This window comes from Gymnoscopelus microlampas (genome assembly GCF_963454915.1).
Source record: "Gymnoscopelus microlampas genome assembly, chromosome: 10".
Classification (NCBI taxonomy): Eukaryota; Metazoa; Chordata; class Actinopteri; order Myctophiformes; family Myctophidae; genus Gymnoscopelus; species Gymnoscopelus microlampas.
This window is the reverse complement of record NC_139947.1, coordinates 34,738,979-34,755,891: the sequence shown is the minus strand read 5'-3', so window position 1 is coordinate 34,755,891 and position 16,913 is coordinate 34,738,979. Positions and strand designations below refer to the sequence as shown.

The 16,913-nt window shown below is 40.9% G+C and overlaps 1 protein-coding gene across 1 annotated transcript in view; it reads right to left on the bottom strand.

Annotated features, from left to right (window-relative positions):
- The window catches only part of scn8aa (sodium channel, voltage gated, type VIII, alpha subunit a), a gene marked incomplete at its 5' end in the record, with an annotated part of 53,692 nt that overhangs the window by 28,856 nt on the left and 7,923 nt on the right, over nucleotides 1–16,913 (bottom strand). Inside the window, 10 exons of the mRNA XM_084070438.1 lie at nucleotides 975–1,250; nucleotides 3,437–3,721; nucleotides 4,209–4,415; nucleotides 6,884–7,025; nucleotides 7,175–7,238; nucleotides 7,604–7,825; nucleotides 12,203–12,294; nucleotides 13,099–13,227; nucleotides 14,116–14,196; nucleotides 16,081–16,214. Of these exons, the coding sequence (XP_083926564.1) occupies nucleotides 975–1,250; nucleotides 3,437–3,721; nucleotides 4,209–4,415; nucleotides 6,884–7,025; nucleotides 7,175–7,238; nucleotides 7,604–7,825; nucleotides 12,203–12,294; nucleotides 13,099–13,227; nucleotides 14,116–14,196; nucleotides 16,081–16,214 (1,632 nt within the window). The remainder of the gene's footprint in view (nucleotides 1–974; nucleotides 1,251–3,436; nucleotides 3,722–4,208; nucleotides 4,416–6,883; nucleotides 7,026–7,174; nucleotides 7,239–7,603; nucleotides 7,826–12,202; nucleotides 12,295–13,098; nucleotides 13,228–14,115; nucleotides 14,197–16,080; nucleotides 16,215–16,913) is intronic.

Sequence of the window (16,913 nt, the reverse complement as noted above, 5' to 3'; positions counted from 1 at the left end):
ATGCGACGTCTTCTCCGAAAAACTCACGTGTCAGTCATGAAAGTCAATGAAAGCCTGAGATTCACTGTAAGATTCTCTGTAATCTGTGCTGATCATTTGATATTTTAATATCTCCCTTTTGTTTGTTGACAGTTTAACATGATGTCACCTGATACTGTGTAGATTAGAATAGACCATGTAGAAGGAGAAGCAAAATAATCATGTATATACCTTGGCGTAACTATTACACAGGAGTAATTAAAGGACGACTTCACCCATTTTCAACCTATCTTCATATAATTGGTCTTCACTAATGCTCATGATAATATGGTACCATTTTTGTCTGTGTCTCAGAGGAGGGCTGTGGACGGTTCAGAATTCCGCCTACCAGTGACATCATCGATGGGGAATCGAAGCTAATAGAAACGGCAGCCTTTCTATTCCTGGGAAGTTACAATGCTATGTTAGAAGCCATTGTTCACGCGTTAATAAAAATCAAAAGAAAAAATGTAAAATCTGCCTAACGATGATGTCACTGGTAGGCGGGTTTCTGGACTGTCAACAGTCCTCCTATGAGACACAGACCGAGTAGAAAAAAATGGTACCATTTTATCATGAGCATTAGTGAGGACCAATTATATAAGATAGGTTGAAAATGGGTGAAGTCGTCCTTTAATATACTATAACCTTTTCACTATAGCGTATTCTCTACAGAAAGTATTCGTTTCTCCATCCTTTGCCTAGTGCTGGAGGGCAGCATACACTAAGGGGGCAGGGGTGGGTGGGGCAAGGGTGAGGGGAGGCACGAGCGCTTAGCAAAGAGATACATACGATACGGACTTGCAAAGATGACAGAATAGAAGAAAGAGGTAGCCAGAAAGAAAGAAAGAAAGAACGAACGAACATACGAGGAGGGGGCCATGCCTAGACGGGGAGATCTAACTCATTGACTCAATCCTTACACTGTCATCAGAAGCTGCCTTATCTATTTTCACCTCAGGCAGTAGGCGTCCCCCGGGCCCGGGGCCGATCAGCGACACCACGCCATTGCAGTCCACCGTGCTGTTCCTCTTGCCGATCAAGCCCGTGTAGCTGTTGCGTCGGTACGGGCTGAACAGGGAGCCCCGGCGCTCCTCGCACTCCTCCACCGTGCTGTGCTCGTCGTCGGCAAACTCGTTCTCCGAGTCCTTGCCACGGCCCTTGAAACTGAATATGCTGCTCTTGCTGTTGTGGCGGGACAGGAACGGTGAACCGGGGATGCTCAGGAGGGACTGCAGGAAGAAGAAGAGGAAGAGGAAGAGGAAGAGGAGAGGAGAGGAGAGGAGAGGAGAGGAGAGGAGAGGAGAGGAGAGGAGACAATATGGAAAAAGTGGAATGGAGGAAAGACGACAGGAGAAATGAGATGAATAAGATTGATGTGCACTGGGGAGTTCATGAGTTAGCATTGATTACACTGTAATTTCTATGCTCTTTGTCATCATTTCCAGAGGTCGGGATCAAGGGCAACAGCTGTGGGATATGGAAAAAAATGTGCACAACCTGCATACCTTTCCCCACGGGAGTGTGATCACGTGATTTCATGATAAATAGGGGAAAATGCATAATTAGGTCAGTGATATCCTACACCAGCAAGGTCACAAACACAGGCGTGAGACTACATCATGGAATGGAATACAGGTCACGATGACATCAATCTAGACCACCACTAGTATTGATCCTGATATCATTACACAACCACGTAGAACATGCCAACTCAACTGAATTGACCGTTATATATATTTTGAACCACAAAGCACAAAGCAGACATAATGTTCTGTTGCCCTACAGTAAACGTATTGTCTGAAAACAAACAGTGAAGGTGTAGTTGCAAGACCATTTAGAAGAACATCTGGCCGTTGCTTGATAAATCAAACCGTGACGGATGGTTTAAATTGTTGTCCGAGTGTTATGTAACCTTGTGTGAGCCTCGCTCTCTTGTTTGGCAGATACTCTTTGGAACGGCATGATTTGAGTGCCAGCACAGCCAGAGTTAGCAGTGATTACCAAAGCTGTAGGCCTGCTCCCTCTGAAACATTCATATAACGTTAATCACTGTGAATAATTCAGAGCCTGCTGTATCTTCGACCAGAACACACCCTGTAGTATGTGAGCTCATGGAACGCTGTTCTGTTGCAACATATACTAAATCTGAAATGCTTTTCATTTGGTTGAATTAATCGTCTAATATGCAACCTTCATTGTATTCTGTTCTACAGTACATACAACACATTCTCACAGATAGGCGTCAGTTATTTCCGCTCTGTCATTTTCACTCCCTAATGCTTTACTATAAGACTACAAAAACTAAAAGGCACGCATTGGAGCTTTAAATACAACTTGAATCGAGGGTTGGGCCAGCTGTCTTGGTGGCTAACCTGGTAGCAGCGTTTTAGTAGTAACTGCAACCTCCTGTGATCGAATCCCACCGTGGGTTCAACTTATTTTTTTTCTCTCTGCATATTTTTTGTGAGGTTAGGGTTAGGATTAAGGCTAGGTTTAGGCATATTTTTGTGAGGTTAGTATTAGGGTTAGGTTTAGGTATATTTTTGTGAGGTTAGGGTTAGGTTTTGTCAACATGTGACCATGTAAAAACTTGACATTTCAGAGCAACTGACAGAGCGGCAAAATGTGATGCCTTGGGGGCAGTAAAAAATAGTAGTAATAGTAAAAATGAATGGACAAAGCGACGCCATTGGTTTCTACAGACCGTAAATGAAGCCGTTTGTTCAGGAATTTCAAATCCCCCATCTTTCTATATCGTGTCATAGCTAATGCGACCGCAAATTAATGCTATTGGTTGGGTAGCTTGTCAATCAAGAGCGGGGGTGGGGAATGAATGCTATTGGTTGTGTAGCTTGTCAATTAAATCATCCCGCCCCTCTTAGAGCATACCCTACTTTATTGTCAAACTTTAAATAAATGGGACCATAATTTACCAAAACGCATATCATGATGATTGAAAGAAGACTTTAAACTAGCGACTAGAAGCATATAGTATTTATGACAATGTTTATTAAGGTAAGAAAATCATGTCTAAAGTTTGTCAAAAACCCACCCACTTGCATTGAGAAAAGATATATAGACACCAGCAGGGGTAAAACAGCAAAACTACAGGCAATTCATATGAACTGTCACTTCCTATATAGACTCAATTTCAAAGGCCAATGCTGGGCCCTTGCTTGGGAGTGAGAACGGGTTGGTATACAGTGCACATGTAGCATGTCTATTCCCATTTTATGTTTTAGTCTCATCAGATGTGGCACATGATGGCATGGTTCATTCCTATGGCACATTTAGCAACCTAAATATTTCAATTTTGAAAGTAAAGAAAAACATGAAAAATCATGCATATTTCCATTCGCCCGCCCTCACTCTGGATTACATGCTGTCCAAATACGACCTCTCTCTCTTTTCTGACCTGGTTTATAATGGAAGACTTTCGACCCAGGCGGTTGTCAGGGAAACGGAAGCGACTCCTGCTCTTGCTGCCGTCGTCCGACTCCGACTTGACAAACTTCTCACTGTCGCCTTTCTCCTTGTCCTGCTCCTTCTGCCTCCACTTCTTCTTGCGGTTGCGTCGCTCTTTCGCGCTCTTGGAGCTAAGCTTGGACATCTCAGAGGAGCTGCAGGACAGGTGGCCCCCTCCGTCATCCTCCACTGCATCCTCCGACACCGTGCCTGCAGAGGTCGCCATGGCAGCCGTCTGCCGTGGAACACAAGTCAGAACGATGACATCACTATGACTCAGTAAAAGGGCCGTTATTCACACCAACACGTTTTTTAAAACTATATTTTTTATAGTTATAGTGCTCAGTGTGAACGGCCCTTAAGTAAGTAAGTAAGTAAACCTATTTGTACTTACATGGGTAAGTAACTAAACCTATTTCTTCTTAAAAGGGTAAATACTAAACCTATTTGTATTTAAATGGGTAAGTAACTAAACCTATGTATACTTAAATACATAAGTAAAACTATTTCTACTTACATAAAATGTTATGTAAGTAGAAATAGGTAATATAGGATTATAAACCCATGCAGGTAAGTATTAAGCCTATTTCTACTTACATAGGTACAGTTTGTACTGTAAAGAAACACAGCAGAGTGCAGATGTGTGCTGAGCTTCCACCTTTAGTATGTGATAAAATTAATTATATGATTGTCTAGTGTACAGCCAAGGGCAACATTCAAACCTGGGCATCCTCCTGTTGTCTCTTGAGCTGTTCCAGCATGACCTGGAACTCTGCCAACTTCTGTGCCGCCTCCTCCATGGTGGCCTGGTTCTGCTCCTCATAGGCCATGGCCACCACAGCCAGGATCAAGTTCACCAGGTAGAAGGACCCCACGAAGATCACAAGCACAAAGAAGATCATGTAGGTCTTCCCAGCCGCCCTCAGTGTCTGTTGGGAGGAGGTGGCAGAGGACAGGGGAAGGGGGTTGGGGTTGGGGTTGTGGGTAGCAGGGACCGGACAGCAGACACATTGGTGACATGCGAGACGTGACCTCCGACCCTATCGCATCTCATTGTTGACCTTTCAGTTCCTCCCTCATGTGACTCATCAGAATGTCAGCCAGAACCACTTTTGGATGGCAAAATTAACAGGCACTGCATTGTGGGTAGAATGACTAGGTTGTACTGGGCAATTCTTTCACACTGAAATCACATGCAAGAGAAATTACGCAGATAAAAAAGACAAAGCATTACTTTGCCTTAATGATACACTACAGTATGCCATGTTAAACGCAAAAACCCAATTCAATAACCTGTTTTCTCAATGTTCAATACACAGTAAAATCATCCATGTTAATTTAACTTTAAGAGCATACAAATGTAACCAAATGGACATTTGCACACTATACACTCATTAACACAGAGGATTTTACTGTGTACGACAGCCACATTCATTTGGATAAAGTATGCAACTATGATGATGTAGACAGGTTGTAGGACAGCAATATTGTACACACACCTCAATAAACAAATGTATTGTGTGTTTTGTTCTATTCGCGGAGGTAATATAGAGATTAAAAGTAGAGCCAAGGCAGCCTTACTTAAAGGAGTAGTTCACCCAAAAAAATACTTCCTGTCTATCAATTACACACCCCATAAAGCCTTGAATTCATGGACATTTTTTTGTGTTTTTGTCGCATTCCAAAGCCAATAATTTGATGACTGGCGGATATCTCCGGTAGGAGACTCTTTGAGTACTCTACTACTCTCCTATTGACAATGATCAAATGGTCATCAAATTATTGGCTCAGGAATGCGACAAAAACTAAATAATATCCATGAATTCAAGGCTTCATGGGGTGTGTAATTGATAGAAAATAAGTATTTTTATGTGTGATCTACTCCCCACTTGAACCCCAGCGTCCATATTCTGGATGGGAACATCAGCCGCTTTGCAACGCATTGTGAGCTTGTAGATCAGCAATTCTTTGGCGAAGAGATTTGGTGTAGAAGTGGTCGAAGTACAGTTGTAACTCAAGTTCAGTTCTCTAGGACTAAAGGGGTTTAAGTGGTTAAAAATACAAATGTTCCCTTCTCTACAGCCATGACTTGGAAGAGGGACTATTGTCTGCAGGGAGCAGAGCCAGGAAAAAAGGACTTCCTAGGATACAGCAGGGCAATTCCCTTGCCCACAATCAATTATGAATGCAGTTTACATGCAGTGCCGGGAAAAGTATCCAACGGAACACACCATGACACTCCACTACGTACTAGCATAAGGAACAGAAACCGAAATGAGTCCAATATATTGCCTGACCCATACAGTATGTACTGTAACCAAATATCATGCATCTAAATAAAAACACAAACAAATCTCAGCATCTGTGAAATTATTCGCCTACATGGCATAAAGTGCTTACATCAAAACTCCAGATGCCTATGGATGTGGGCAGCTAAGATACTGGGAAGAGGGGGGTCAACTATGAAAAATACAATCTCATTTGCTCATGCTCTGCCATACACAATTTCAATCCATGTCATACAAAATTACTCATGAAAAAGGTTTGCAGCGAACCTGCACATTCGTCACTCCAAACATACAGTACATAATAGCAGTACAGAGCCATGTACACGGGAGCTGAATTTCAAAGATAGCACCAGAAATAGCAGTATGAGCTGGGATGCACCCATCAGCTCTCATCTCCCTCACTGGTGGTGGCCATACTGTAATCCTGGGCTGTTAATATTTAATACTTCCTTCCCACTGTTCTGGCTCCTGTATGTTGAATCCTTGAGTGTCTCTCTCCACCCATTACAAGAGCAGCTTTCTGCTGGGCTGAGAGACAGACAGGGCAGCCACGGTCCGGCCACAGGATGCAGATGTGGCTTTAAGAAATTCAATAAGTGGTATTGCGTTAGCTGTTATCTTCGACAGGAAGTCAGCCTTATCTGCAGGGATACCCATGTTTTTACAGGCTCCCTACTACTACTGTAATGTCCTACAGAGGTTACTGTGTCCTGCCTGTAATGGATAATAATTACATTTTTTTTAAAGGGTGAGTGGGCGCCCCACTCCTCTTTCTACCGTTCCCTTTTATTTAGAGAAGTGGAATAACTGTGAGAGTGAGTCAGTGACGGAGGAGTTACAGTACATGACAGTTATGGCACTGGCACTGCCTCTCTGCCATTGACAGGAATAAGGATTCAATCATTTAACATACTTAAAGTAATGTATTTCATATATCATAAAAATTAATTGTGGTGTGTGTGTGTGTGTGTGTGTGTGTGTGTGTGTGTGTGTGTGTGTGTGTGTGTGTGTGTGTGTGTGTGTGTGTGTGTGTGTGCGCGCACACACGCGTGCGTGGTGGCAAACATGACCAGATGCCAGACTGACTTATGGATGTGCAGCAATCTTACCAGCATGTAGAGGTTCTCCCAGAAGTCCTGTGTCATGAGCCGAAAGAGAGTCAGGAAGGCCCAGCCAAAGCTGTCGAAGCTGGTGTAGCCATAGTTTGGATTCCTCCCAGCTTTCATACACATGAAGCCCTCCGGACAGCGCCTAACAGAGGGGGGGGGGGGGGGGGGGGGGGGGGGGGGGCGGGTGAGTCATTGTAAGTTTGCATATACTAGTCTGGCATCAGGCAGACTACACTAGGTATTGGTGGCATCAGTGGCAGAAGAAGAAGGGGGGGGGTAAAGGCTACTCACCCAGAGTCAGAGCTGTTCCCACAGAGTAGAGCATCCAGTTGGCCGGGCAAGAAGTAGAAATTGGCTGAGGAGAGCACAGACAGACAGCCAATATGAGTCATTTACCTTCTCCCATGTGCTTTAGCATCTACAGTGGTTCATTCATTGTTTTGCAACGTCTATTCAATGTGCTCAAACCCAACTTCAGTTTGCCCATGTATTTATGATTCCAAGCACTTTATTTAATTTCAGGTTTTGTCCAATAATGTATCATATAAGAAATTTAATTGCTAGCTTCAGCAGATGGGATTGTCATTGGAGTGTAGTTATTTTGGCTGACGATTCTCAACAACAGAATGCATTGAAATAAAGCTAGATGTAATTACATTAAACAGATTGCAATATCTGTTGCAATATCTGTCAATATGTGGCTGTACGGCATCTACTCACTATCGTTATTGATGTACTCGTTCCACTCAAACCCCTTGCTCCCATTGGACAGGTAGTTCTCAGTGGAGTTGATTGGCCAGATCACACACTTCTGACGCAGGTTGCCCATGAAGAGCTGGAGGCCGATGAGTGCAAATACACTCAGGCAGAACACGGTCAGGATCATCACGTCCGACAGCTTCTTCACGGACTGGATCAAGGCGCCCACAATGGTCTTCAGACCTATAGACATGAGCCACGCACACAAATCCAGGATATGATGCGGACGCTGCTAATGCCAGCCGTGCCTACCTTCTAGATCTAATGTCTCCCTAATTCAGTTGGAGGTACTGTAATGTTGTTGCATGTACACTACAGTTAATACTGAAGACACTAATCCTTTCTGGGGGAGTTTAGATTAGATTTAGGTAATAAAGTGGGATTAGGTCTGTCTGTAGTGCTAGGCTGTATACCTGCAGTATTAAAACTAGCTAGACTCTACAAATACATTTTCTTAATGCAATAAATAATTTGAAAACAATTTAAATATTTGCTAAATAACATGGCATTATGATTATACATATTAAGTAGAGGTGCAGAACACATTTGTGTTTACCTGCCCTGGTAATGTGGGAGGTTTACAGGAATCCTGTACCGAATATATTGTAACTACATATACTGTACAGTACTGTATAGGTACTAGGTCATATATTTTGGACAAAATCGACAAGAGTAGACATACATAACATAATTTCTACAAACAAAACAAACAGTTAGTACTTGAGAGACTTCCCTTTCTTTTCTTTTTCAGAGCCATTATCTTCACAGTATCCAATCTTGGCAATCTTGGCAGAGTATCCAATTACACAAACAGGCTTTTAGACTGGAGAGTCACTAGTACACAGAGTCTCCTCTCAGCTAAAGAGGAGATGAGACTTCCAGAGAGATTTTGCACTGTACTGCCAATGATGGATCAAGAAATAGGGTGGCAAGACTCTGAAGAAGAGTGAGAGGAAATCCCATAGGAAAGAGAGCAGAGCAGCACGACAAGGGCAAGGGGCCATGAGAGAGGGACAGAGGCACAGGCAGGGGGGGGGGCTAGAAACGGCATGCAAGTCATTTAAACTCCAAGGCTGAAACGGACCAATTCAATGCCAGTGCCAATTGCACTTTCTTGAACTGCCTTGTTTGTGTGCGTGTATATATATTTATATATATATATATACAGTACCTATACATAAGGGTAACCTTTGGGAAAAGCACTGACTCCCCTTACCCCAACCCTGTATCCTGTCCCACATCTTTAACTAGAGACAAAATCGGTTTACCTTCCAGACAGGCCTCCTCTGGCAGCATTCACTTGGGTCCCGCAAAAAACTCAAACAACATGGAACCAGGTTGGCCATCAGCCCCTGGCGGGGTGGCTGTTTGGTCTCTACAGATACAGTAGGCTTTACCAACTGTACACACCTCGTCTTGAAAAGTGTGGTCAAAAAAATTGCTAAATAGATCTGCTATTTTTGATGAATTTTCACCCCAGAATAGGGACGCTATGGTTTAAGTGGTTAATGTGATCACTGTGGGCCACAAGGTGTACCCTATTGCCACTAATGAAGTGCATGTGATGATTGGTCACTGCTAGGGCTGAACGATTTTGGGGAAAAATCTAATTGCGATTTTTCTGACCGATATTGCGATTGCGATTTGATTGCGATTTTTTAATAAAATAAAAAAAATCTTAAACATTTTTTTAAAGTCAAGCTTCAGTTTAGTATTCACTGTGTACGTTTAAAAAGTAATTGGAAGTAATGGAACATTACCAAATGGCATACAATTTATTTACTGTTCTAGATTCTAATAAATAAGGATGAGAACTAAAAGATATGAATTGCTTCATTGCTTCCAACATGTATCTTCCAAGTACTTTTTTCCCATGTATATATTCAAACATTTAGCTGGAATAGAAATAGCTTATTTTTGTAAACAACCCAACATTGAACTTGTTAAGTCATTAACTTATGGCTCAAGAAGAGAAGCTTTTTTCTGAAATTAAGTTCAATCAATAAAAATAAAAATAAAATTAAACAAATAATTACCATTTTGTGTAAACAATTCACAGCAGTGAAATAAGTAGGTCTTTCACTTATGGCTCCAGAAGCATATTTACTGATATCCAGTATTTAGCTTATGTAGATTAACATTCAACTAAAATGTAACACTTTTTTGTCTCACAAGCCAAAGTCCTCTCCTACTGTACATTGTATTACTGCTACTCCTTGGAAGTGAAAAACTCAGAATACATAACGCAGTGGTGGAAAGTAACCAAGTACATTTACTTAAGTACAATTTTGAGGTATTTGTACTTCACTTGAGTATTTCTAATTTCCAATACTTTAACTCCTACTCCACTACATCTCAGAGGCAAATATTGTACTTTTACTCCACTACAATTATTTGAGAACTTTAGTGACTAGTTACTTTGCAGATATAAATTATAATATTATAAAACCTACATTAACCACTTTAATTTGAAAATAGCCGATCTACAAGCTCACAACTCGCCGCGATGCGACGCGTTGTGAGCTTGTAGATCTGCTATTTTCAAACATAAGTACTTTTGGTACTTTAAGTACATTTTGATACCAATACTTTTGTAGGCCTACTTTTATTCAAGTCAATTTTGAATTTGGGATTTTTACTTGTAACAGAGTACTTCTACATTGCAGTATTGATACTTTTATTTAAGTACAACATTTGAGTACTTTTTCCACCACTGTACATAAGTGACAAAGATACAGTTCATAGTCGCTTCTTTTGTTTTGGGCTTGTTTTCATAGACAGGGTTGCTTATTTCTCTCACAAAACCTGGCAACACTGACCAGGAAGTGCTGTGCATTGTATTGTTTACATCAGATCACAGCATCCAACAGAAATAGTTTAATAATGATGGGAAAAATATAAGTTACACTTACAGAAACAAACATAGATAGGAGCAACACTACTACTACACTACTTGTGTCGCACCGAAAATAATGTTTTACCGCTACGCGCGACACGGCCGTTCGACAAACTTTAAATACTCGCAGCCGACGGCGATACACTATGAGAGGGACAGAGAGAGAGAGGGGGGGGCGCTGCCCTCTCGCTCCCTGTAGAGAGAGGCAGCCACTCTGGATAGAAGGAGACAAGTCCCGCGGGTGCTCTGGGATTAATATTAATATTAAAATTATTTATTATGATAAAAATTAAAAATTAAAAAATCGCGGCCTTTGCGATTAGCTAATCGCGTGGTTTCAAATCGCGATTTCGGTTTGAAAACGATTAATCGTTCAGCCTTACTGCTGATCCTGCCTTTCTTTGTATATAATGATGTTGGTTCCATTTGTCAGCATACCATATGCCTGAAGAGGGTCCTTGACTGAAACCTGACCTATTCAATCTTTTCTGAGTGAAGAAAGAAGATGTCCATGATTCCTTAAGGAATACATGTCTAGTCAACCAATGCACCTGTCACTGTCACAAAGATTTCATTCAGGTGTGCAAGAGACTTTTGATGACCCAATACAATTATTACATTTGGATGTGATCCACAGTTGTTTTGATCAACATCTTCTATCAGGAGATAGACAGATGTATGGTCATTCAATCGTCCCATCAGTGTCCCCAACAACTTCTACAATGCTGTTTCTTGTTCCATGTGATATCATTCAAGTAAGTTGTAAAAGAAAAATTGTAAAAAAAAAAGGAAAAAGAAAAAAAGGCAAATCAAACTTCCAATGCCATTTGTCAGCCAAGCTCTTAGTAGGCTTATTGTAAAGCAAGTGACTCAAAAGCATCATGCAGCATAAGAGAAATGTTCACAAACTAGGCTTGGCAGTCTTCATACATAAATAAATAATGGGTATATTCTGTGGGATCTCTCTAAGAGCTATGCCATTTCTCATCTGAACATCGACACAAGATTTCTCTTTAGTTTGAGAGCAAGATCAGCTTCCAATTCAACTTGGTAAAACCACTGAAAATGTTTATTTTTGTGTTTTAAAGGAGGAAACACAATCTGTTAATCACTCCTTTGTTTCCAAATGTATCTTAATGATCCTCTTGTAATAATGTTCTATAAGAATCTTGCTTTATAAATGTGTTGTTGATGGCAATGTTCACAAATATATTTTTTTAAATATTATTGGCTGGTGAATGCCATTTATGGTACCTTTAGGGTAGTGTTAAAAGAAGTATATTCTATCAACTATCAGTTAGCTTTAGTAAAGGGCATGGACATTGTATATTCCAAAAGCTAGTGAACAGAGCGAGTCAAAGCCATTTTCTGAGGAAAACCACAGCTGCCTTTGGAAAGAAGCCTCAGAATGAGAGTGCTACGGGGGCAAAAGAGAGTGCAGACACTTTGGTGGAGGCCCTAGAATAGACTGCAAAGCCTATCAAAAATGTATTAGTACCATTTTTGATAATTTTCAGAGGGGAAAATAAATAAAAAATGGGTTGCCTCCAATTAGTATTTTAATTTTTTTGGTCACTGTTGATAAATCATAATCGTAATCATAGTAGTGAGTAGAAAAAGAAAGGGGTGAGAGGGTCAGCCTTAGTGTTTAAACTGAGTCTCACCTGGAATGACAGAGATAGTTTTCAATGCTCGGAGAACTCTGAACGTTCTCAGCGCAGATACATTGCCCAGGTCCACAAACTCTGTTACATATCTGGAATAGGGGAAGGATCACACACAGAACAGACACCAATGACAAAAACACACACGCAAGAGCACAACACCACCGAACCAGAAGGAACGACGCCACTCACAGAGCCTGTCCACGAAGGAGGAGGAAGGAGGAGGGGCGGAGGTGAGGAAATAAAGGAAAGATAGAAGACACGCACACCTAACACCAACCCCGCCCTCGACCCCACCCCCATCCTGTCTTACCTGGAATTACAGAAATAGTTTTCAATGCCCTCAACACCCTGAACGTGCGCAGAGCTGAGACATTGCCTATGTTTACAAACTCTGTTATATACCTGCAGGATCAAACCACAGTTACAACAGCTCATTATTGACATGCACAGATGATGAAAACCTACACAGGAGCCAGGATGGATACTAATGGGTGAGATACAACATGTCAGCAGTGGGCAGGACGATACGGTGCCTCAAACTGGACAGAAGGAAGGTAAATTACAGAGGACGTTAGAGAAAGATTGAAAGATAAATCAGATGGATGGACGTGAGCTTTCTGCAGGGAGGCTGCTGAGTGTCTGATGAAAGCATTCAATCCCATAGTGAAGCCAGTGGAAACTCAGATCAACAGACGAAATGGATGTGATATCAAAGAAAGAAAGAAAGAAAGAAGCAAGTATTACATCATTGAATACTATAATAATTTTCTTATGTTAATCTGATTGATCTTCTGACTATTTCATGTTTCTAAACAGATTAAAATGGTATAGAGATTAAAATGGCATACAGATCCATGACATTAACAGAAAGAGACCTTTTTAAAAGTACTTACGCCATAGAAATGACCATGAAGTCCAGCCAGTTCCATGGGTCTCTAAGGAATGTAAAACCGTCTATACAGAATCCTCGTGCACAGATCTTTACAAGAGACTCAAACGTATAAATTCCAGTGAATGTGTACCTGGAAGACAAAAGCGTTTGACAGAATTAGTATGCCACAGTAAGTCATTTTCTAAATGTGTCTCATGCACTGTCATTAGCTGGAGAAATACCAAAACAGAGTAGAGAGGGTAAAGACGTGTGAGGGTAATGGTTCATTTATTTAACCGTATCGCTTGCAAAAAATGACTGATTTCATGGTCATATGACTAATGCTGGGCTCACAGGATACTTGGGGTGATTTTGGGGGAATGCCCTCCCAACTACTGAGAGGGGCTTTCCCGTTCTAGCCTGATCGGGAGAGATTATCTGTAAAGATGATGTGTAAGTGGTTCAATATCCAGGCTTAACCCACCCAATTTGCTCACAGACGATCGGGGCCACCCCGATAATTATTTAACACTTTATAAAATTCTCTGGATGATTACATCACTGTCAGAGGGGGACAGCAGGAGTGGCGCGAGACCGAGACAAAAACAACTACAAGGAGAGAAACATTCAGTGAAAGAGAGGACAGATGTTTACATCTGCTTCCACATCAAAATATGAGAATCTTATAAGATTATCATGTAGTGTGTGATGTAAAAGGATTTCCAAATCGTCTAAGATTTTAAAACTCCTGTAGTCTGAGCCCAGCTTCAGTATAAATTAGGCTTAAGTCAGACAAAAGCATTAAGGCTAATTTATACTTTAAGTGTCCAGCAACATCTTTTCAGTTGAAAAATATATATAAATCCAGCAACACTTGTCGAAAGGGCCATCCTATCCTATATTAAAATTGGCTTAAGGGAGGACCGGCAGGTGGAAGAGCGAGCAGACCATGTGTGCATGTGTAGTGCATGTGTAGTCCATGTGTACATGTTTAGTGCATGTGCATGTTTAGTGCATGCATGAGTGCATGTGTACTTACTCTACTTGTTTGGACCACTCAGGAGGATCACTAAAAGTCATGAATATGCAGTTGGTCAAAATAGTAGCCATGATGATCATACTGAAAAGAGTGGGGTATTAGTTAAGGAAAATAACAAAATAGAGGAAAAACACAACACAACACTCTGACACATCACTTAAGCGGCAAAACAGCTGATGCTGATGATGAACCAATAATGTGATTTCTACAGGCAGATTAATGCTAAGTTTGCTAATTAATGCTAAAGCTATCCTGAGTCTGGAGCAGCACTTTTAGAAAACCTCTAAGCAGCACCTAACAGCTGGTGGATAAGTGTACATGTTGGTCACACAGGTTGCCATTATTTTACAGATGAAATATTCAAATGGTATAGAGTGGAAGTACACTTCCACACCTTCAGGTGTACATTAAGGGTTGTGTTAACTTAAATTTAAGGTTAAGCCTGATACTTAGCTATCTACAAGCTCACAGCGCGTCACATTTGTGAGCTTATAGATAGGCTATAATTTGCCGTGTGACACCAGTGTGGTACAACTAAGCATAACTCAAGCGTTAGAGGTCAGTAATAGCTCATGGCATTTAGCTGAGAATGGCGGGATATCCTGGAGAGTTGTGTGTCATCATGATGACTGAAACCTCAACTCAACCTTATGCACTGCATCATGAAACACACTCACTCATGCGTGCAAACACACACACACACACACACACACACACACACACACACACACACACACACACACACACACACGCAGACACATGCAGACACACAAAAAACCCAAATTAGTTTTGAATAATTTATATATATATATGTATGTATATATATATATCCAATTGAGATAATATATATGCAGTAGGTATACTGTAGTAGGACTTTTAAATAGGCAGATTGTGGGTCCAATGTGTTTAACCAAGTGTGTACCAAGTCGTTGGATGAGGCCCAGTATCATATGGGGATTGGTTTCAGTGTCATTTTCAGCATCCAGTAAATCAATGGTCCAAGTTGACCTACTTTACTGGAGGAGGATTGCTTAGATCAGCCACAGCCAGTGCTATGATTTGTGCCTTTCTTTCCATTTCTTTAATTGAAGCTTCTCTCTACAGAAGAGCGATATGACACTGGCCTCCGGCTAGACTGGCCGCATGCTCTCAAACGCCTGTGTGAGAATGAGGGCATAGTATTTAACCAATGAACCCTGATTGTGAAGGCTTGTTGGGCATTGAGAATGAGTTATTGTATCTGTACTTCCATTATGATAAATAAAATTGAACATTAATTTAAAGTGATAGTTCACCCAAAACAATATGTATTTTCTATCAATTACACACCCCATGAAGCCTTGAATTCATGGAGATATTTTAGTTTTTGTCGCATTCCTAGGACAATAATTTGACTCTTTGAGTCTCCTACCAGAGACTCCACCGGTAATCAAATTATTGGCTTAGGAATGAGACTAAAACAAAAAAAAGGCCCCATGGGGTGAGTAATCGATAGAAGAAAAGTCATTTTGGGGGTGAACTATCCCTTTAACCCCACATTTAAGAGTTACTTTAACACTCAGGATTTCCTTGTGTGATTTTCCTATCCTGTTTAAAGACCACACTTGCCAGCCATTTTAGAAATACAGAAAACCTTATTTTCTTTCACTTTCCTGTAGTCTCGCTACCTGGTTACTGTAGCTTTATTAGCTCTGGTAATGACATGCTGAGTGTACAATACATAACCTGTCTTATAGCAGCAGTCTAATGCCTCATTTATGAAGAATTTACAAGCTCACAAAGCATTGTGATGCGACACGTTGTGAGCTTGTAAATCTTCTGTTTTTGGTGCGCATTTCCATCGTACGACAAAGTATAAATCAGGCTTAACACTGAACATCATTTAGCAGCAGTAAGACAGAGGCAACGTCATCATGAATAATAGACATGGACAGGAAACACTTTTGTCTCCAACTGTTCAGACACCATTTGAAAGGATATGAATGTATCAAAATTTTAATAGCTATTCGCCTAAAGATGTTAAAAGGACTTATGAAGTACAAGGCAGGGTTGGCACTAAAGCGGAAGATTGTCTTCCCTTTATTTATCACTATAAATGTCTGTGGAGAGAAGAAAAAGAGGGAGGACAGAGAGGGAGAGAGGGAGAAAAGAGTGGCAGAGAGAAATAACTGTTATATATGTGCACTGATATACATAATCATACAATAGAACAAGTGTAAAACAGGTAAACTGCACATATTGTTTACAAGAAGACAATAGGAAGCTGTTGAGTAAAACTCCTGCAGATTAATTAATTAATTTAGACAATATAACCATTTTGTACCATATTGTACCAATAATGTACCATATCTTTCTCCACATCCATCTACATGTGCATATATACAATTCAAACAAAATCATAATTTGTATATACCTGTACAGTATGTATGCATATGAAGTTTCTGTAAGAAAAAAGTACTGGAAACATATTTTCCCATTTTTATACAGCAAAATGGCCATCACTTTCAGCTGATGTGGAGTCTGGTTTGTTTTGGAACATCACTTGTTTAGTTGTTGTTTTCCCCTGTCAAATAATTACAATGTTTGTTTCTCTACTGGAAATGTTGGGCATGTAGCGACACGCTGTACAAGAGCCTGCTTGCTTGACTGGCTGTCATGGCAGTGGTGGCATTTGAGAGGAGGAGCGAGCAAGCAAGACAGCGAGCGAGCGAGAAAGAAAGAAAGAAAGAAAGACCAAGTGGGGGCTGGCAAACCTCTTTCAGTGGATAACCTCATAATTGTTTGAATAAAACATGGAG